Source organism: Chanodichthys erythropterus, chromosome 14 (genome assembly GCF_024489055.1).
Source record: "Chanodichthys erythropterus isolate Z2021 chromosome 14, ASM2448905v1, whole genome shotgun sequence".
Taxonomy (NCBI): Eukaryota; Metazoa; Chordata; class Actinopteri; order Cypriniformes; family Xenocyprididae; genus Chanodichthys; species Chanodichthys erythropterus.
The window spans coordinates 38,078,429-38,101,175 of record NC_090234.1 but is presented as its reverse complement, the minus strand read 5'-3'; the positions used below and the strand labels follow the sequence as shown (position 1 = coordinate 38,101,175).

The window sequence follows — 22,747 nt, the reverse complement described above, 5'->3', positions numbered from 1 at the left end:
ATATATATATATATATATATATATATATATATATATATATATATATATATATAATTTCATTACATAATAGCTCTTCATAAAACTCACAAACCCCTGCAGTTCCATCACAAACCCTAGTCTGGGAAACCCTGACATAATGTAATATTTAATGCACTTCACATTGTTAATAACAAAGAATGAAATATATTTTCTTTCTCTTTGTATTTTTATATAAACATGGTACAAGATTATCCTATTCACATCAATGTGATAAACGAGTTAGGTTAAAATTTATCTAAAAAGTAATCAAAAAGTAGTCAGAATACATTACCTAAAATTAGTAATTTTACTAACTACAATTTTTGTCATGTAATTTGAAATCAGCACTGACTACAATTTGTGAGTAATCTACCCAGCATATACTGCATGCCACACACCACAAAAATATTTATTGAAAAAAGGTTTAAAGTTTAATGATAAATCTAGATTTAAAAAAAAAAAAATAAAAAAAAATAAAATGAGATTTTAATTTTTAGGCAAATTTAACTGTTAGACAAAAATAAATGACATTTATATTTCTTCATGTAGCTAACACTAAAAAAAAAAAAAAAAAGTTCTTCTACGCCAGTGTAAACAGTTTAAATCACCAGAAATAAACCAATAGATCTCAAGATAGATCTATATCTAGTGGAACTATTAAGGCCTAAATATGTGTTTACTATGATAATCCAAATGATTACTGGTGACAAATAGGTTTTTACTCAAGGACTCGCATGCAAGTTCATTTGCCCTAAACTAAACACAAAGGCATTCATTTTTAAAAAAGTTTCAGTTATTTTACATTTGTTATAACGATTCAGAAATCCCCTGCCTTGTTCTTATGTGTGTCATGAATGATCAGGAGCAAACCAGCTGGCAGGAACCCATTGTGGTTCTTCTTGAGCATGTTGTATAGCCGTGAACAGATCCATGCATGAATCTTGCAGATCATCGTTCACAATCACGCAGTCAAAGAACTGACGGTACTTGCCCTCCATGGCCCTGCTTGCTTCCTCGATCTCCTCAAAGTCTTTATCCTGTGAAAACCAGGGGGAAAATATTGCATTACAATCAAAATCCATTAACACACACTCTTTTCCTTCTGTTTGTAGCAACTTATCGATCGATTATCATATAGAAAAGTACCACAAGAAATATCAAATGCATATCTTACATGAAAGTATCTCTTAATGTAGCTACTGGCAAGAAAATGTGGGTCTTTTCTTGTCTGCCTCATGCATTCAGGGGACGGAGGCCGCACAAATATGATGTAGGGCTTCAGCTTCTTGTTTCTGACTGAATGAATGCACTGAAATAAACAGATGTGAGCATGTGCATCACTGTTTGCAATCTTAATAATGATAAGAACATAAGAAGTTTGGTTTTAATAAACATTATGACACTTACATGAGGTTCAAGGTCAATAACACATATTTTCCCATTGTCCAAAACTTCTTTGATTGAGTCTAAGCTGGTGCCGTACATGTGTCCGTTATGCTCTCCATACTCCAGGAATCTAAAAACACAAAAAACACTCCAGAGTAAGTTAAATCACAAGACCACATGATCAATTACATGTGGTATTTAAAACAAAAGATAAGATTACTTTTGATTAACCACCATGTACGCAAACGTTTCCTTGGTCACATAGTGATATTCACGGCCATTCTTCTCACCCATATTTTGAGGCCGTGTTGTGTCTGGAGAAAAACAAGAGACATGTTGCAATGTCATAGTGTTTTGTTAAATAATGTAAAAAAAACTAGCTTATTGCTTTTAGAGTTAAAAGGATCAAATAGGCTACATACGAGATATTGGTCCCTGGTACGTATTAGGGTTGATTTTGATTAGCCTCCTGCGTAATTCATTTACACCAACTCCTGATGGACCTGTGGAAAACATGGAAAAGCATTAAGGCATTAATGGGTCAAACTGTAATCAATCAATACAGAATGATAGTTATTGTCAGTTCATCTGTGAATATGACTATCAAGATTGGCGTATAATTTAGTGGACCATACCAATGAGCACGATGAGACGAGGGGGATCGTCTATGTGGCGCTGGTAATGGACCACCTCTTCATAGACGTTAACTGAGGTGTTATGGCAGATGCTGACTCCGCATGAATAACACGACGGCTTTCGTTTATGGTATGACTTCCTTCTCCATGCGCGCAGACTGTGCCGGAACCCCGCTGATTCAAACAATTCACTTTTCATTTGTGTGTTTGGGTTTATTTGATCCAAAATGGAAATTTACCATGTAAATTCATTTAGATTTCATACCTATGTATAAGCCCTGCATGTGTTCACCATTCTCACCCTCCTCTGAAACTGGACAAAACATACAGTTGATCAATGAAAAGACAAAAGAGAAGGACTACATGAATGATAGATTGTAGGAAGGTGATTTCCTCATAAGCACATTTCATTATTTGTCAGTTTTATCAACTACTGGGCCAATGTCAATAAATACATATGGTAGCTTCATGGTAAACCTGAAGCCTTAAAATGTAACACTTTATTTTGATGGTCCACTTTAGACTTTCGACTAAAGTTAAGTAACTTTGCAACTACATGTCAACTACCAGCCATTAGAGTATTAGTTGAATGTCTGCTTAATATCTGCTATCACTTTATTATGATGGTCCCCCAACAGACATGCTACTGATTAAAAGTAACTTTGCAACTCCAATTCAACTTAACCCAAACTTAACAGTCTACTAAAACTCTAATGAGAGTTAGTTGGCATGTAGTTGCAAATTAATGAGAGTTAGTTGGCATGTACAGGTGCTGGTCATATAATTAGAATATCGTGAAAAAGTTATTTTTTATTGTAAATTATTTTAAAAAATGAAACTTTCATTTATACTAGATTCCCTACATGTAGAGTAAAACATTTCCCAAAAAAAAAAAAAAAAAGTTTTTTTTTTTTTTTTAAATTAGTTGATTAGAGCATACAGCTAATGAAAGTCCAAAATCCAGTATCTCAAAATATTAGAATATTTACATTTGAGTTTCATTAAATGACCATCCCTACAGTATAAATTCCGGGTATCTCTTGTTCTTTGAAACCACACTAATGGGGAAGACTGCTGACTTGGCAATGGTCCAGGAGACAATCATTGACATCCTCCACAAAGAGAGTAAGTCACAGATGGTCATTACTGAATGTGGTGGCTGTTTACAGAGTGATGTATCAAAGCATATTAAATGCAAAGTTGACTAGAAGGAAGAAATTGGGTAGGCAAAGGTGCACAAGCAACAGTGATGACCACAAGCTTGAGAATACTGTCAAGTAAAGTCGATTCAAACACTTGGGAGAGCTTCACAATGAGTCAAATGAAGCCGGAGTCAGCGCATCAAGAGCCACCACACCCAGACATCTTCAGGAAAAGGACTACCAAGCCACTTCTGAAACAGAAACAACGTCAGAAGCATCTTACCTGGGCAAAGGAGAAAAAGAACTGGACAGTGAACAGTGGTCGAAAGTCCTCTTTTCAGATAAAAGTAAATTTGCATTTCATGTTGAAATCATGGTCCCAGAGTCTGAAGGAAGACTGGAGAGGCACAGAATCCAAGCTGCTTGAAGTCTAGTGGGAAGTTTCTGAAGTTAGTAATGATTTGGGGGGCCGTGACATCTGCTGGTGTTGGTCCATTGTGTTTTATCAAGTGCAAAGTCAATGCAGTCATCTTCCAGGAGATTTTGGAGCACTTTATGCTTCCATCTGCTGACAAGCCTTATGGAGATGCTGATTTCCTTTTCCAGCAGGACTTTAGCACCTGCCCACAGTGCAAAAACCACTTCCAAGTGGTTTGCTGACCATGATATTACTGTGCTTTATTGGCCAGCCAACATGCCTGACCCCTGAATCTATGGGATATTTTCAAGAGAAAGATGAGAAACAGTCGATCCAACAATATATAGATGATCTGAAGGCTCAATAGTTCCTCAGCAGTGCCACAGGCTGATCACTTCCAATGCCACACTTCACTGATGCTGTAATTTGTGCTAGGAGCAAGTCATTTGCTGTAATATGTGCTGCCGACCAAGTATTGAGTGTACAAATTAACATACTTTAAAGAACTTGAACTTTTCTGTTTTGAAAATCAATTTTTTTGATTGAAGGAAATATTCTAATATTTTGAGATACTGGATTTTGGACTTTGATGAGCTGTACGCTCTAATCAACAAAATTAAAAAAAAAAAAAAAAAAAAAAAAAATTTTGAAATGTTTTACTTTACATGTAGGGAATCTAGAATATATGAAAGTTTCATTTTTAAAAACAATTTACAATTAAAAAAAAATGAACTTTTTCACAATATTCTAATTATATGACCAGCACCTGTAGTTGCAAAGTTACTCATAGATAATAGTATGTCTAAAGTGAACTATGAAAATAAAGAGTAGCCATTCTCTCATTCAATGAAAGGCTCTTTCTTCAAAAAAGACTTACCTACCGAACTCAAAATCTTCTTCATCTGCAAAAACAATTAAAACATTGTGCTTGAATTAAACATTGTGCTAAAATTGCTCATACAACCCAAACTATTTACTATGGCAACCCATTTCCGCCAATGAATAAAATTAAATAAAATAAACTTTCACCTCACAATTCTAACTTTATTTCCTGCCATTCCGAAATAAAGTCAGTTTTGCGTTCATAATTGTGAAATGTAAAAGCAAAATTCTGATAAATAAATCAGAATTCTGAGATGTTAACTAAAATTGTGAAATATAAACTTGAAATGACAAGAAAGTAAGTCAGAATTGTGAGATAAAAGTCGCAATGGAAGTTTTTATTCTTTATTCCAAGGCAGAGACAGGCTTCATATATTTCCACACAGCATAAGGAGTTAAATAAATGAAGACATGGATTGGTGGGATAATCACCTGTTTCAATGCATTTGATCTCATTCTCCTCTTCTCCTTTAGAACAAAAAGAGTTGCACTCAACACACTCACCCAGCACTACACAATTAATACGAATGTTTACATGTGGTTAACCAATATAATCAACATAATATCACAACTCGCCCTATTTACTTAATGCACACCCATTTCACACAATTAAATAAATTACCAATTGGTAAAAACAAGTCACACCATTGATTTTTCCTTGTTGGATATTCTGTTTCATGCAGAAGTACATCACATATGAAACACTGACTGAACAGTTATGTACACTGTGTACTCAATAGTGAAGATTTTAGCAATAAGAGTGACATATGCACTCCATTTCAAAGAGCTTAAAACATACCAACACAAAAAAACAAAGGGAAAGACAGAAAAAGATACATACCAACATCAGCTGCGCTCACTGTAGATGTCGAAGCAAAGAAAATGACAAAGAATTAGACTCGTAATAAAGAAAATTATGCATGTTCTCTAAAGCACCATGTTATTGATCAAACAAGCCATCCAAAACATACTATTTAACCCACTGGTGCTCTTTGTGTGGTGGTCAAAAATTATATAAGGGATAATTACATAATGGATAATGTTTTTTGCTAAATTTAATATTTTGTATTTTATGTGATTTCATGGTACTAAATTATATTTATGCAGTAGTTATAATCCATTCATTAACTTTTTGACCTGAAATTTCCAACTTAAAGTGTCGTAAATCTTGAATGTTTTGGAGCACAGACTTGAGTTTAAAAAAGTTATATAATTTTACATATTGTTATGAAAAATGCACAAAAATACTATTTTCGTTTTTTTATATGAAATCTATATTTTTCAAAACACATTTTACTCTAAAACTGTGAGAAAATCAAAGCCATAAATCTAAAAGTTGTTCCAATTCCACATTTGAGGTTGATATATATCGAAAAATTAGCTTTCAGTAAGATTTTGTTTGGGCGCAGTACCAAATGTTTCCACTAGATGAAATGTGAATAGAAATGAAGACATGTTTGATATTTAGGATTTTAAATGGGGAAGATTACATCAGTTCTTTAACAACAGCCGCTGAAAGAAGTGAATAAAAGGCTTTTCAAATCGTGACCGTGAAATCAGATGTTGTTTGGGTTTGTTGGACCGCGGAGATGGCGGAGCGGCGCGTGGAAGTGTTGCAACAACACGACTGCTTGAATAACGCGTCTTCGGAAACATGACACAACCGCACGACAAAGAGAAAAGCTGGGGAGAAATCACCTTGGTTTTCAACATATCGGGTGAGTGTAGAAAGCTGCTAGCAATGTGAACATGACCTGTTTAGATGTCAGCGACGATCTGCTATGTTTGTTTACATCCGCTTCCCCATGAGATCACGTGAGGTGCTCTTCTGGGTCTGATAATCTTAATAATATCCTTTTAGTGTGTGCTGCGCTACAATTTTCACATCTTGTAGTGTGTGCATATTTGAGATGTGCGAGAAAAAAAATCTGTGAAGATTCTCCTTATGTGTGTGCTGCAACCAGATTTCACAAAACCTGCCCTAATTGAACTAAGGCCTAATCCTGGTTTAGTCTAAGCCCTGTCTGTGAAACCGAGAAGTGTGAAATTCACAATACAACATTTTTTTTCTAATGTTCAAAGTAAATTGAACTTTAGAATTGAACTAATCATCTTTGATGGGAAATGTTGTAGTTTTTGTGGAACATACAGAGGAAACAGACACTGGGACAGCATCATTTCACAAACAGAATCACAAAAATATTAAGCAGAACAACAGTGATAATAATACAAAATATTTTTCAACATTGATAATATATTTTTTTTTGTCCAGCAAATCAGCATAATAGAATGATTTCTGAAGAATCACGTGACACTGAATGACTGATGCTGAAAATTCAGCTTTGCCAATACAATACATTTGTATTGAATATAATATTAACATTTATTTAATATTATTTTATATACTTTTAATATATTAACATTAAAATGTAATTCATATTATTTTATATAATAAAATAGAGAAAAAAATCTCTTTTAAAGCTCACGTTGTTCAGAGTTCTGACTGCTGTGACATCATAGTGGAGATTCCGTTCTGGAGCACTAAACTGCAGCTCTGACTCTGGTCTGCTGTTGGTGTGTTAGGAGTGAACTGATCGAAAGACTTTCGAGACTTTCTGCAGATATATCGACAAATATTGAATTCGATTGCAGCATTCAGTGTCCATTAATGGCGCTGTTTAGCAGTGTTTTTATTCGACTGTTTGAGCGTTTCGCTCACTTCTTGCGCAGAAGGGAGACACAGCCGTGTGCAGCGCAAGAATTAGCGGCGGTAGAGAAACTTCCAGAGGAGTGTGAGGCCTTCGACTTCACTGCCAATGACAGGAAGTGCAGGAAGAGACGCCACAAGGTACCTAAGAAGTGCCAGCTTGGAGAGAAAGAGGAGGAAAGAGAGGTGAAGATCGAGGGAAAGATCTGTCATAAAGATGAGGCTGAAGAGGAGAGAGCGCCACTCAGACTTGAAAAGATAAAGATAAAGAAGAGTGGACGTGTGCATCAGAAAAAAAGAGAGATGCACAGTCTGGAAAAGTTGATGGAGGGAGGAAGTGAGCTGAGGGAAGCTGGAGAAAAGAAAAAGAAGAAGAGAAAACTGAAGCAACAGAAGGCCACAGAGCCAACGCCTCTTCTTGTGGAGGTCAAACCTCTGCATGCTCCGGTCAGATCTTCCTTCTTGAAGCCAATAGAGGAAGAGCTACCAATGCCTCCAAGTGTCTCCGAACACATCGCTCTGCCAGCTGATCGCTTCCAACCCCTGCCGCCGGTGACAAAACCACCTGAGAGTCCTCAGAAACCGGCTCCAGCACCTCAAGTGGATCCTCCCAAACTGTTGGTGGTTTCTCCATGTCCTGATGAAGTTGTTTCGCTCCTGAACTCTTCATCCCAAGTGCGTCCTTCCAAACCACCAATGCTTCCATTGGTGGTTCCTCCGCGCCCCACTCCAGCGCCTGATAAACTGTTTTCTTCATCTCAAGGGCTTCATCCTAAACAACTTCCTCCAAGTCCGACTCCTGCACCTGATGAAGTCGTTGCTCTGCAACGTCCTCCCAGCCGGAAGCCTCAGCTGTTTACTTCTTCCCCGTTTGAGCCGCCTCCAGAACTCATGCTGATTGATATAGAGGATGAGGAGAGCCAGTATATGACCTTCTGGGCCAGTGACTTTCTCAAGTCTGAACGCCCCCAAACACCGGAGGCTGAAATGAAACCGAGAAAGATGTTTGCTTGGTTGGAGAAGGACAGCGAGGTGCAGGAGGAAGCATGGGAGTGCGAAGTGGAGGAGGTCCAGGGATTTGAGGAAGAGAATCCCAGTGAAATGGGAGACTCCAGCACCATACAAGGCCATTCCTCTGAGAAAACAGAGCTTGATGAGCTCTCGATGAAGCTCTCCTGTGTAACCTCTCCTGATGGTCACAAGAATGAGACCCAGCACACTGTGAACATCCAGGAAAAGTGCAAAAGAAAAGTGCCACTTTTTCTGTTCACCTGGGCAGAGGAGAAGGCCAAGAACAAGGAGAAGAAGAAAATGATCAAGGAGAAGGAGAGACGAGAAAAAGAGTTGCTGCTTGACCGCTACATGAACGATCCGAAACTGAAGCACTTGTGGATCAACAAGCACAACCGCAACTACTGCTTCTCCTAATGCGGATCATTGTCCCTCCTCACCTTTATCCTGTGTAAATAAAATCCTCTTTACCTTTAACCTGTGTTTGTCTCACACATGTAATATGAAGTGGATCAATTTGAACTCATTTGAATAACTGTTTAACCAGTGTTGGGGTAACGCATTACAAGTAAATTGAGTTACCTAATCAGATTGGGCAAGAATGGGCATCAGATCAGAGTTGGGCAAAAATACATCAAAATGTATTTTAAAATAAAATACAAAATACCTTCAATTTAATGTATCTAAATAAACTACAAAATACAGCAGCCAAACCATGTATCAAAATAAAATACTGTATTTTAAAAATACTAAAAAAATACTTTTACAATGGAGCATGACATTTCTTCGCAAACCTTCCATCAGTTGGCCTATTTGATCTATCCCTTCACCATTACACTGACTCAGTTGATCAAGTAAACAACGTTTGAAAGCAACAGCTTTTCTCTGCTGAGTCATGAAATCTGACATATGCAACCAGTTAAAGGCACAATATGTTGGATTTTTAGATTAAGATATCCAAAAACCACCAGAACAATGTTATATATTTTGTTGACTTGTGTATTTACATTATCCCAAATGTTTCCAAGAATGTTTAAATCCAGAGAAATAAGCAATTTTAACCAGGACATGGACCGTGTGTCACCTATCATTCACATCATACTCGCGTTACCCTTGATTTTGGTTTTATTTTGTAGAAACCATGCAAACACCAAATACTCATTATATTCCTCATCTGTCTAATAAAAGATATTATATGTTTTATTAGACAGATGTAGAACTGTTTGGATTTATTCATCAACAGAAAACTATGTTATATAGCTTGTTTAAATCTTGTTTTCTTGATTTACTGCGAGTGCCATGTTTTACCATGACTATTTGATCTAGTTTACTGCAGTGTGCAAAAAGTGTCTCATAGCAGCCGGCGAGTGAAAGCACAGAGTAGCATTATAAACAACTTTCAACACACAAATGTATCTAATATGATAAACAGTGCTGCATTACCCAACATAAGCTAAAGCAAAAAAAGCGGAAGTGGTGATGGCAGCATAATAAAAGTTCCTGTTCTCGAGACATGTTGCGCTCTTCTCTCATTATCAATCTCTCCAGCAGTCTCGTTCAGCTCCAACATCACTCACCCTGCTCTGCTTCATAATACAGTAACATTAATAGTCTCATCCATGAACATGATTTCTGCCTGAGTCCTGCACTGAAACAACATGAAAACAACACCTCCCATGATTCCACAAAATCAAGGACTGAATAAGTGACCTCTAGCAGCTGGATTCAACAGATCAAATATTCACATATCCCTGTGATCTCCCGGATGAAGGTTAGTTTTAAAGTAACCAACAGTTTAATTTTTAACAGTTTGCGAATGACTTATAATTGTATCCTAATTTAGTCACTTGGTGTTTGGTAACGAAGGGCCTACTTTGCATCAGCAACACAGACTCAATGACAAACAAGTCATTCATAAGACAACTGATGGCTCCTGTATTCATAGCAACTAGTTTCTAACTAATTAATCATTTGATTGTTAATCATAAATATAGGGGGCTGCTGCTCAGTATTAAAGTTAAGAAAATTATGTAAATTAAGCTATTTAGCCTAGGCTACTAAAACGAACACCAAAACTTAACATCTATTCTGAACAAGTCTGCGCAAAATACTGAGTAAGCACCAATAAGAGGCTGCACTTTATAATGTCATCATGTAGACTTCTTACAAAGTATTTTACAGTATTTTAAAAATACAAAAGTACAAAACACTAAAGTATTTTGATACAAAATACAAAGCCATTTTCATCAACCCTATCAAATACAAAATTACAAAATACTATTTTGTATTTGAAATACATGTATCATAAATACTGCCCATCTCTGAATAACGCATTACTTTTAAAATTACAACAACATATCTGAGTTACTTTTTCAAATAAGTAACGCAAGTTACTTTGTTTTCCCATGTATTGACTGACAGCTCTCCTGTCCCCAAGTTTAGATAAACTGAGATTAAGTGCAGAGACATTGTGTGTAGACATGACGGTTATTGTAGTTCTAGACTAAATGTGAGCATTTACTCATCTCACTTGCACAAAAGCAGAAAATGTATAAAATTCCACAAAATGTATAAAAACGGTGAAATGCAATCTCAGAAAATTGCACAAACCTGCAATAATTAAATATATTAAATTAAACAAATATATTTTATATATTTAATCTCACTTTATTAACCAATGTCTTTGCTGATCCATTTCAACCATACTAAATAAGCAAAAATTACTTTAGGTAAACATCACATTTGTGATCAGCCTGAAGATTATTCATTTCACTTTTGGTGTGAAAGGCCTTTACATTTGACAAAAATATAACCTTTTTGTTGTTATTAAAAAACAAACAAGCAAGCCCAGCCCAGGTGAGAAAAAGTAACGGATTACTTTCCATAAAAAGTAACTAAGTAACGCAAGTAGTTACTTTTTTAGGGAGTAACTCAATATTGTAATGCATTACTTTTTAAAAGTAACTTTCCCCAGCACTGCTATTTTTTTCCTCTTGGGTCAACTTTTTTATGTAAACATGACTTTTTTTATGATTCTCTCTGACTCTTAGATAATATAAATAGTCTGTTTATGCTACTGTGCATTCAAAACATCTGTTTAAACATCATCTTTCATGAGCTGCAGGATTGCAAAGCCTGCATTACATTGAGCAATCCGTGTTGAAATATGCCTGAAATAGACTGAAATTATCAGGGCCTTGTAAATTTCAGACGCTTGTTTCAGATTCCTCAGAAGGATATGCAGAAGAATTCTAACATCTGGTGTTTACAAATAATAGTATCTAAACGTCTTCTTAATTCTTCTTAATTTTTGAGCGTAAAACCGTTTCTACACCAGACGCGACTTTTATCACATTGCGCCGCGCTGCAACAGCTAAAAGCTGTCTACACTGAAGACGACTGTTGGAAAACACTTGGACTATGTCAGAAATAGAACAGGGAATCCATTTACTGTTGGGAATTTGTCACACCAGTGTAGACAATATCACTGATTATAATGGTTTCTATTGTCTTTTGTTGTGTCGCGCTGCTCGCGTCCGGTGTAGACACGGTGTAAGGTGGACAGGACTAGTCAATCGTCATGAAGGAAAGATCATTCCAAGAACAGCTCACTTTCAAGCTTCTTTATAGTAATTAGATCAGGGTGGAGAGAGGGCAGGGATAAGAGGCTTATGATGCCAACAACATCTTAAAGAGAGCACAGAAGTTCATACATCTGTGTGTGTGTGTGTGTGTGTGTGTGTGTGTGTGTGTGTGTGTGTGTGTGTGTGTGTGTGTCTGTGTGTGTGTGTGTGTGTGTGTGTGTGTGTGTGTGTGTGTGTGTGTGTGTGTGTGTGTGTGTGTGTGTGTGTGTGTGTGTGTGTGTGTGTGTGTGTGTGTGTGTGTGTGTGTGTGTGTGTGTGTGTGTTAACGTACAGGGTCTGATGCAGGTGTGAGCTTGATAAGGTTGGGACCACCACAACTCCCTTTGCTTACTGCAAACAAAAGAAATAAAAAATTAATCCTGCTTAAATATTATCAATGACAATTTTGAAAGAGCTTTAGCAAAATTCAAAACTGACGATCTGAACTGGTTCGTGGAAGGGATGAGGCCGCAACACAATGAGGCACTGTGGAGTTTCCTGGCCTGCCACCATCGGATGTCCCTCTGGTCTACAATCTCCAGCAAGTCTCCTTTACTGAAGGCCATTCCTGCATCTGGGCAGGGGATTGCAGGGTCCTGCAGAGGACTGTAATCCTCCATGGCTCTCACATACAGCTAATGGACAGAGACAATCACTTCATGCATTTTTTTTTTTACTTTTCAATAAGTCATATTTCAGAAAGGGAACTCACTATACTGTATCTAGTGAGTATTTATTAAATGCATTACACTGCCAGTCAAAAGTTTGGAATAATTAAGATTTTTTTTTCATGTTTTTTGAAAAAATCTCTTATGCTCATTGAGGCTTGATTAAAAATACAATAAAAAAACTGTAATATTGTGAAATATAATTACAATTTAAAATAATGGTTTTATATTTAAATATATTTTAAAATGTAATTTATTCCTGTGATGTCAAAGCTGAATTTTCAGCATCATTACTCCAACCTTCAGTGTCACATGATCCTTCAGAAATCATTCTTATATGGTGATTTGGTGCTCAATTATTAATAATTGCTCTTATTATTTATTATCAATGTGAAAAACATTTTTAACATTTTACAACTGAACGCATCCTTTTTAAATTACATTATATTTAAAATATATTCAAATAGAAAACAGCTATTTTAAATTGTAATAATATTTCACAATATTACTGTCTTTACTGTATTTTTGATCAAATAAATGCAGCCTTGGTAAACATAAGAGACTTCTTTCAAAAACATTAGAAAATATATTATTCCAAACATTTTACTAGTAGTGAAATTAATTATATCTATTTGTTTAATTCTATAAATATATTTATTATAAATAATACTGAATTTTTGGGGAATATTTTAGGCAAATATTTGCGATGCACTTACTGTTGCTCGGCTGTTGATGGGTTGTGGTGAATTAGGGATCACTTTAAAAAGAATATTTCCCTGAGATCTGACCTGTGAAAGTGTGGGACACAGCATGAATGGATACAATCATTATAAGAGTAGGATTTAGAATTTATACATAGATTTAGATCTAAGTCTTAGATATTCTGGAATGGGAGAAGAGTGGGGAAGTTTATAAGAAACACATAAAAAGATTTGAGTTTACCAGAATCTGAATGACGTACTCAGGCTGCAGTCCCTGCACTTTCTGTCCATTCACTTCCACTAGCTTGTCACCAGGATGAAGAAGTCCTAAAAGACAAGTGAGCGCACACACACATTAGAGACTAGTGCTAGTCTAAAACTATAATACAACATCAAAATGATTACTTTTCTCTACCGTTTGGTTTCACTAATGGCTCAGACATACACACTTCACCTTTAAAGGGATAGCGAAACACAATTAAGAGTTATATAAAAAAAAAAATATTCTGGCTCTTCCAAGCTTTATGAGTGAACGGTACCATTTTTTTGAAGCCCAAAAAAGCGCATCCATCCATCAATTTAAAGGGTTAGTTCACCCAAAAATAAAAAATTATGTCATTAATGACTCACTCTCATGTCGTTCCAAACCCATAAGACCTCCGTTCATCTTCAGAACACAGTTTAAGATATTTTAGATTTAGTCCGAGAGCTTTCTGTCCCTCCATTGAAAATGTTTGTACGGTACGGTCCATGTCCAGAAAGGTAATAAATACATCATCAAAGTAGTCCATGTGACATCAGTGGGTTAGTTAGAAGTTTTTGAAGCATCGAAAATACATTTTGGAAAGAAAAAAAAAAAAACTACGACTTTAATCAGCATTGTCTTCTCTTCCGGGTCTGTTGTCAATCCGGGTTCACGAGTCCGCAGTGACGCTGCTGAGTCGGGGAGAGGGAGGGAGACGCATGCTGTATTCAAGCTATTCTACATTGTTTGTATTTTGGTACTGCTATATTTTTTAAAATGGTGCATAAGTGTGCATGTTGCGGATGTCCTAATAGCCAAAAACAACCACGAAAAAGTGCATTACCAACGCAGGCAGATGAAAGGATTCGATGGAATCAATTCAATGGAAAGGTTTCAGGAAGAGAAGACAATGCTGAATAAAGCATTTTCGATGCTTCAAAAACTTCTAACTAACCCACTGATGTCACATGGACTACTTTGATGATGTTTTTATTACCTTTCTGGACATGGACAGTCTACCGTACAAACACTTTCAATGGAGGGACAGAAAGCTCGGACTAAATCTAAAATATCTTAAACTGTGTTCCAAAGATGAACGGAGGTCTTACGGGTTTGGAACGACATGAGGGTGAGTCATTAATGACATAATTTTCATTTTTGGGTGAACTAACCCTTTAACTACATGACTGAACCAATTGTAACTCTTGCTAAGTATGAGCTGAAAGAACAAAAAGTGTATGACTACCAACAGGTTACTCACCACTGCGATCTGCCAATCCTCCATGTATCACCCTTGCAATAAAGATGTTCCCCGTTTTCTCATCCTTCCTAATAGTTGCCCCCTAAAAATGGGAAAACCGACAAGAATGGTCAACTAGTATGTTGTCTATGACTGCAGGCATCACATGGTGATTCCCACAGAGGATTGTACTGCTGTACATGAGTGGTGGGAAGCTGTGGGTGCAATAAAGGTCATGTTATGATGAAATATTAGAAAGACGGACACTACAGTAATGAGATTGCAGAATTTAGTAATTTCAAACAGAAACATGCCTGACTTGACATAAACTAAAGTGTGATAGAGGTCAAAGAGGAACCTGAGAGTTTCAAAAGTTTAGGGAAAGACAAGTAGGACTGATAAATGAGTTGATAAATGAGCTTCAGATGAAGAATGAAGTCAGAACAAAGTGTTTTACTTTGAAGGCAAGGAATCTCTTGAACAATGTTAACAAACACAAATGAATGAATCATTCCTATGAAGTGTGGATGGGATGAACAAGAGATACAAATAAGAAAAAGATCAAGTAATTGCCTGTTTGTTGTGTAGTTCCATTGTAGTGAACAATTTCATCGCCCCATTCAGTAAAATCAGAACCAGAAAATTCAGCAAAGATTAATGTTAGGAGAGAGAAGTGGGAACACAGTCACTCTTATTTCCTCATCTTTGACTTTTTCTTCTTGCTAGAGAGGCAAAGTATTGTATCACAGTCATCGTTTGGACTGGAGGCTGTCAAACCATTTGATAGGGAAGTCTGTCCAGTTTTATTTCCTGGTGTTACAGACCTGTTTCTGGTCTGGCTTGATGAAGCCTTGCATTGTGGTGCTACATGTGGAACATCCATGTTACAGCTTAGAGAAGAGGAGGAGCATGATGATGCGGTTGAGGATGAAGATGACGAGAAAGAGGATGAGAAAAGAGGAGTGGTGCTGAAAGATTTCTTGCTTGGCACTATTGGCGAGTAGGTGCTGGCCGTTTTTGAGACGTGTTGGGGTCTGGAAGCATGTCTCACTTCTGGAGACTTGCTGGTGATAATAAGACCCTGCAGTTTGTCCACCACTTCCACCAACAGACTCAATGCCTGGGCATTTTCTTCCATGCTGTCCGTCATTCTCTCTGTTGCCGCCACCATCTTCTGCCTGAGATCTTGAGCGTCACTAGTACTAGAGTCCATACTGCTAGCAACTGCATGGACAGTGGACCTCAGCTCATCCAGACTGTGTTGCTTTTTGACCACCGGAGCTGGATGGGAAGAGCGGGTGGCGTCTATAGAATTGTGGCGTTGAAGCAGAGGGCTGGAGGGGGCTGTCTGGGAATGGAGGCCACATCCAGATGGACAGCATGAGCGCGGGTACACTAGAGATGAGGCGGTACAAGCTGTGCATGTATGGTGTTGATCTTCAACTAGAGTTTCTACACCATCTGTACAGTTCTCTTCAAGTTTTGAAGGACAAAACAGGATAGATAGATATTAATTTGGTTTTAGAATTAAAGACAGTAACACAGTGTTTGGCCTCATCAGGCCAACATTACATGTCTCTAGGACATGATGACCCTTACCCATAATCACTGAGTCATAAACGGCCGGAGCTGACAGGTTCAGACCTCCTCCTGAGAGATGGGCAGTTTGGCAGCACAGGTTGCAGCTCCCGGTGGACTGATACCTGGGCAGTGAGTGTGGCTGTCCTGAAGGTATGGAGGACAGCAGACCTGTGGAGGATGAGAGGCCGTCTGCAGACCCCAGAAGACTCTGTTCCCCTGAGCCGAAATGCCTGGCTAAAGCCAGTTTCTCCGCTGTAATTCGCCTAAGGCTGTTCCAGTAACTGGGTTTCCCCTCTCTGACACACTTATAAGTCAGAAAACAGGATGAACGTGTTAACCGACAAACATTAGACCAGGAAATGTTCGGGGATTTTACAATATAGGAAAATAAAAATCAAGTAAAACCTCTGTCTGTATCTTTATCTGTTGCAATGACAAAATGATCTGTATCTTTTATTTGGATGGATGTGGGCAGCTTTTCACCAAATAAATAATAACGTCATCATGAAATACTGAATACCTGATTATTATCTAACTATCTATTAACAATATAAACAATTGTTCTGGCAAAAGGACGTACACTACAAAAATATTACAGTACTATTAATACTGAAGTCCTTGGATTTCATTCATAATGTCTACGCTTTAGTCATATCGTTTTATAGACTCGCCATTGCATTTTAATTTTAAATATTTTAATCAAAAAGCATTGCTTTATCTTTGTGTTTGTTGGACAATCAATCAAACAAATATTTTCCTAATATTTGATAGAATTCATTATTCAAGTCATTATATGCCTTCAAGAACACAGTACTCGATTTCAGTCACATCGCTGAGGCACATCTTTCTCCCACATATTTTTTCCGGTTACACTTTATTTAAAAAAAGTGTCCTTGTTGCAGTGTAAATATACACGTAAAGGCCAATTCACACTGCACTGACAGACGCCACCAAATGTGGACAATCACCAGATTACAGTATGTCACTTCTCAGACATTCCACAACCCGACAAGCGCCAATTGAGCATGTTCAATTGGCGAAAGCAAGCTTCAATAGACAGCTACAGACAGGGGTAACACACTGATCCAACAAAACCTGACGAAGTAACTGTTGCCATCTGTTGGAGTCTGTTGGTGCAGTGTGAATAATATTTATTAACAACTTATTTACTACAAGGTTAGGATTAGGGTTTAAGGTTAGTTGGATGTAATCTTTCAAAATGTACTGTTATTACTATACTAAGTACATGTAACATAACAAGGACACTGTAAAATAAAGTGCTATCCCTTTTCCTTTCACTACACTATCCACTGAAAAATAATCAGCACTGCAGATTATGACACGCCACTGTGACCATAAGAATGAACTCAGTGAAGTCCAAAATCAGGGGTAGGACTCATAGGATTTGTATATATGTGCAAAAATAAAACATCTGAGTTCAATAGGTTTCAAAAACCCATTATTACGTAACAATACAGCACTAAGACTATACCGTAGATGAGACAAAATACATTTAATGCCACATACACTTTACATGATACTGCATTATAGTACGACGAGGGACATTTAAGTGGAATTACAGCTAAGCTGTTCGCTAACATATCTGAAATTGCATTGCTATTTATGATCTGATCCTCACCAGAGGCTGTTTGTTCTTCACAAGGCAAACAATCCTCATGGCCTCATTGTCAGGCAGTTTGTCAGGAAGGGGCGGCAACACCGGACCATAGTCCCTTTGAGACACAGAATCATGGGCAGAGAGCAAAGCCTAAATAGAAATACATAACAAATGGTCAAAAAGATTGGCCTAACATAAATGTAGCATAATAAATGTATCATATTAGCAATGAACGTAACCCAAATTACACTCTGACCTGCATATGAGGGCATTTCAGCAAAATATAAAGTTCTTGTGCCTCAGAGGAGGGAGCAGCCAGTCCTCGCACACTGGCCATAATCTGTGTGACAAGAGAAGACCATTGAAAAGAGAATAGAGGATGATAGGATTACTTCATCCGGAAATGAAAATACTTTCATTATTTACTCACCCTCATGTATGGCTTTAGAAGACTTTTAATATACTGAAGCGCTCAAATCATCATTTACTCACCCTTATGTATGGCTTTAGAAGACTTTTAATGTACTGTAGTGCTCAAATCATCATTTACTCACCCTTATGTATGGCTTTAGAAGACTTTTAATGTACTGTAGTGCTCAAATCATCATTTACTCACCCTTATGTATGGCTTTAGAAGACTTTGAATATACTGTAATGCTCAAATCTTCATTTACTCACCCTCATCAACGGCTTTAGAAGACTTTGAATATACTGTAATGCTCAAATCTTCATTTACTCACCCTCATCAACGGCTTTAGAAGACTTTGAATATACTGTAATGCTCAAATCTTCATTTACTCACCCTCATCAACGGCTTTAGAAGACTTTGAATATACTGTAGTGCTCAAATCATCATCTACTCACCCTCTTGAATGGCTTTAGAAGACTTTTAATATACTGAAGCACTCAAATCATCATCTACTCAACCTTATGTACAGCTTTAGGAGACTTTTAATATACTGTAGTGCTCAAATAATCATCTACTCACCCTCTTGAATGGCTTTAGAAGACTTTGAATATACTGTAGTGCTCAAATCATCATTTATTCACCCTTATGTATGGCTTTAGAAGACTTTTAATATACTGAAGCACTCAAATCATCATCTACTCAACCTTATGTACAGCTTTAGGAGACTTTTAATGTACTGTAGTGCTCAAATCATCATCTACTCACCCTCATGAATGGCTCTAGAAAACTTTTAAATGTACTGAAGCACTCAAATTATCATCTACTCACCCTCATGAATGGCTTTAGAAGACTTTTAATATACTGAAGCGCTCAAATCATCATTTATTCACCCTTATGTATGGCTTTTGAAGACTTTTAATATACTGTAGTGCTCAAATAATCATCTACTCACCCTCTTGAATGGCTTTAGAAGACTTTTAATATACTGAAGCGCTAAAATCATCATCTACTGACCCTCATGTTTGGCTCTAGAAGACTTTTAATATACTGAAGTGCTCAAATCATGATCTACTCACCCTCATGTATGGCTCTAGAAGACTTTTAATGTACAGTAGCACTCAAATCATCATTTACTCACCCTCATGTATGGCTTTAGAAGCCTTAATATACTGTAGCATTCAAATCAATGGTTTCGCAATAAATTAAGGTTTTATGTGACGAGGGTAACTGAAGGATCATAGATTTTCATATCTCTATGAAATAACTGTCTAAAGCAGTAATAAAAGGCAGACACTGACCTCCTGAGATAGTCTAGAGGAATAAGGCATGTATGGTCTTGGGGCATCTCGACTGTGCTGCACCAGACACTCGTATACCTATGGGGAAGGACAAATCCTTAACATGCAAAATGATCCGGTCCAATGATCTGCCTGGTGAAATGTCAGAACTGGAAACTGGGGAAATCTAGTGTAAAACTGGATAGTCATTTGTGTACTGAATGAACATGTCTTACCCTAAGAAGAGAGTAGAGCCAGGGAGCACTGAGGAGACCGTACAGAAGATCGGCACCATTAATATCTCTGTCTATGGACAGTCTCACTTCCTCTACCACTTCTGCCAAGATCTGAGCCAGACCTACATCTGAGAAACAAAACAAGGCTGAACTAAGAATGGAACATTTATACTGAATGTGCAGTGGCATTCAAATGTCAGATCTTGTGTAATTTTCTAAATTCTGTAATATTTGATTTGCTGCTATAATTTGCGCATGCAAATACACTCATTTAATCTAGTTAACAGTGATGTTGTGCCAACCAAGGCGCACCATTTTCATCATGTCCAGGTTCTGTCATTGGCTCCTCCTCCATTGATTCGCGCATGACAAGCTTCTCGGTTCATCAGATCACTGCAGCCCTATAAAACAAAATCAGTGTCTAGAATACAAGAGCATAATCCGCATTTCTGCAGCCGAATTATAAATCATGAATTATGAGTGCAAAACTGGTAGAACCATCATACATCTAGTTGGCTATAATGTTTTAAAGAAACAAAATGCTTAAAAACATTAAAGCTTTAACCTGTCATTTGACTTCTTCATAACACCTTTAAGTGCCCCTAACTGAAAAATTACCCATGTATAAAAATACTTGAGTAAATAAATTAGAACCAATGTGAAGAAAGCAGTAATTAAGACAAAAATAATGCTAAAATAAATAATACACCTGCTTATAAACAAACATAGTTACCTTTATATCCTTTATTCTCGAGATATATCTAATACAATGGTTAGTCAGTGTCATTTGTTACAAAGATTATCTATAACAATACAATTAAAACATCTCAAATTGAATTAATCTAGAAAATTACATGTTTACCCAATTTAAGAACGACATTTCACATTGATTGTGATCTCTGAACTGGAGTGACTCAGTATTACGAAAGCAGGTCAAGAGGCCGTCATTTAAAGATTAGAGAATGATGCCACACTTACCTTCTTACACTCCTTCTCAGTGTCTTCCTCCAAGTCACACTGTCACTTCTACTTCCCACGTTTAGACCAGGAGGCTATGGAGCATCTTGTCAGTTGAGTTTTATATCAAGGTGATCTTCTGCTTCTGGCCTGCCAACATGCATGTGATTTTACTATAAAATGTCTCTGGAAACTCAGATTGTAATCCTTTTCTATCCCACTTAATCCCGTGAGGGGCCGGCCTTTCTCGGTGAGCACTTCAATAGGACCGCATGTCACTCAAAGCTTCTTACCTCCTTCTGCTTTTAGAGCTTGACAGACTCACTCACACTTACACAATACGGCCCTACCAACTTTACAGCTAAAATGGAAAATAAGACACATGAAAAACATCACATAAATCCAAGACTTAACTCAGCCGGTGCCACAGATTTTCTACTGATATTATCATTACATAATAGATAAAGATAAACACGTTTGACAAAGCCAGAGACTTAAAAATTGCAATCAAATAAATGCAAAGCAAATAGATAAGGGAAAACAAATCATATTTAATGAATGTGGATGTTTTTACTGTAATAATGTGAGAGCTAAAAGCCAGGATATCACATTGCTGATGGTCACAGACACTACAGGTACATTAACCAATGATAAATGCAACGATAATGCTCTTACGTTTCTATATTATCTATATTATAATCAATTTATAACTATATAAGCTAGGTGACAGAGAGGAAAAAACACAACATAAGTTTCATTTCATGTCATGCAATATTTATTAAAGTAGTCTTTCAGAAAATTGTTAACAAAAATTTCATATGACCTCAATTCAAATGTGTTGAACAAATTCATTTTCAAGGTAATAATTAGAAACACAATGACAGTGCAAGTAATTTATCAAAACCAGTAACCTTCTGAAAACAAAAATAAAATGAGCCTTTACATATACAGTGTAGCAGTAAAGCTGCTGTCGTATTTATGATTTTCATAAGCAATGCCTTATTAACCAGCCTAGTGAATGACAATGACTAGTGACAGACCGAAATATTGGGTAGGCTGATTAATCAGGCAATATTACACCAATTTGTGATTAACGGCACCAGCCAACAATTGGTTGGTTTTCAATATTTGCCCAATGTTAGATTTTTTTGAAAAAATTTGTGTGAAGTAATTGCTTAATTTCTTAGCAAGTCATACTATGTATACTGTATACACAGTCATGTGAAAAAGAAAGTACACCCTTTTGAATTCTGTGGTTTTACATATGAGGACATACTGTAATAAAAAATAATAATTTGGTCCTTTGCAGGTCTTAAAATGAGGTAAATACAACCTCAGATGAACAACAACACTACATCGTGTCATGGTTCATTTAACAAAAACTAGGCAAAAATGGAAAAGCCGTGTGTGATAAATTAAGTACACCCTTACTGCTTCCATAGGAATTAAGAGAGTCAGGCACTGCTAATCAAAGGACCTTTATTAACTGATCATCATCAAGCATGATCATCTCTATAAAAGCAGAAGTTTTCGCTGGTCTGGAGCAGAGATGTTTGGCCATAATGCACAGTGCAAAGTTAGGCAAAAACTAAACACAGCATATCAGCACAAACTCCTCATACCACCCGTCATGGGGTGTTACTTAGTTTGTCACACATGGCTTCTCCAATTTAGCTTTATTTTTGTTAAATAAATAATAACGTGGTGTAATATGTCATGTGTTGTTGTTCACCTGGGGTTGTATTTACCTGATTTAAAGACCAGGGGCCGTATTCACAAAACATCTTAAGGCTAAAAGTAGCTCCTAACTTGCAGATTTATTAGAAACTCTTAAAAATAATGGGCGTGTCAGTCCCAATTTTAGGAGTCCTAAATTTTTGCTCTAAGAGTATTTCACAAAGCATTTTAGCGCTAAAACTAGCTTCTAAATCTGTGAAACTTTAGGAGTATTCAAGAGGACTCCTAAGTCACTAAGACCAAATCACAAACAGTCC

General features: G+C 36.9%; 2 protein-coding genes across 3 annotated transcripts; both read right to left on the bottom strand.

Moving 5' to 3' along the window:
• Window positions 1-20: 20 nt before the first annotated feature.
• On the bottom strand, window positions 21-20,890 carry LOC137035546 (MAGUK p55 subfamily member 4-like). 2 transcript variants are annotated; one of them, XM_067408949.1, is made up of 21 exons: window positions 20,775-20,890; window positions 20,109-20,197; window positions 19,797-19,924; window positions 19,582-19,659; window positions 18,131-18,214; window positions 17,896-18,024; window positions 14,697-14,778; window positions 13,433-13,518; window positions 13,207-13,278; window positions 12,261-12,457; window positions 12,115-12,173; window positions 5,323-5,340; window positions 4,914-4,949; window positions 4,481-4,501; window positions 2,305-2,352; window positions 2,040-2,213; window positions 1,827-1,907; window positions 1,625-1,718; window positions 1,426-1,534; window positions 1,193-1,327; window positions 21-1,055 (listed from the first exon to the last, which is right to left on the bottom strand). In XM_067408949.1, exons 2-21 carry the CDS (start codon window positions 20,161-20,163, stop codon window positions 867-869), a joined length of 1,875 nt encoding a protein of 624 aa, XP_067265050.1. In that variant the 5' UTR covers window positions 20,164-20,197; window positions 20,775-20,890; the 3' UTR covers window positions 21-866. The 2 variants fall into 2 exon arrangements, with proteins under 2 accessions (XP_067265050.1, XP_067265049.1); XM_067408948.1 differs by lacking the exons at window positions 19,582-19,659; window positions 19,797-19,924; window positions 20,109-20,197; window positions 20,775-20,890 and having other exon boundaries at window positions 22-1,055; window positions 4,914-4,991; window positions 18,131-19,531.
• Window positions 15,185-16,626, bottom strand: mpp4a (MAGUK p55 scaffold protein 4a). The gene is made up of 2 exons (XM_067408952.1): window positions 16,275-16,626; window positions 15,185-16,148 (listed from the first exon to the last, which is right to left on the bottom strand). Exons 1-2 carry the CDS (start codon window positions 16,276-16,278, stop codon window positions 15,367-15,369), a joined length of 786 nt encoding a protein of 261 aa, XP_067265053.1. The 5' UTR covers window positions 16,279-16,626; the 3' UTR covers window positions 15,185-15,366.
• Window positions 20,891-22,747: the final 1,857 nt, after the last annotated feature.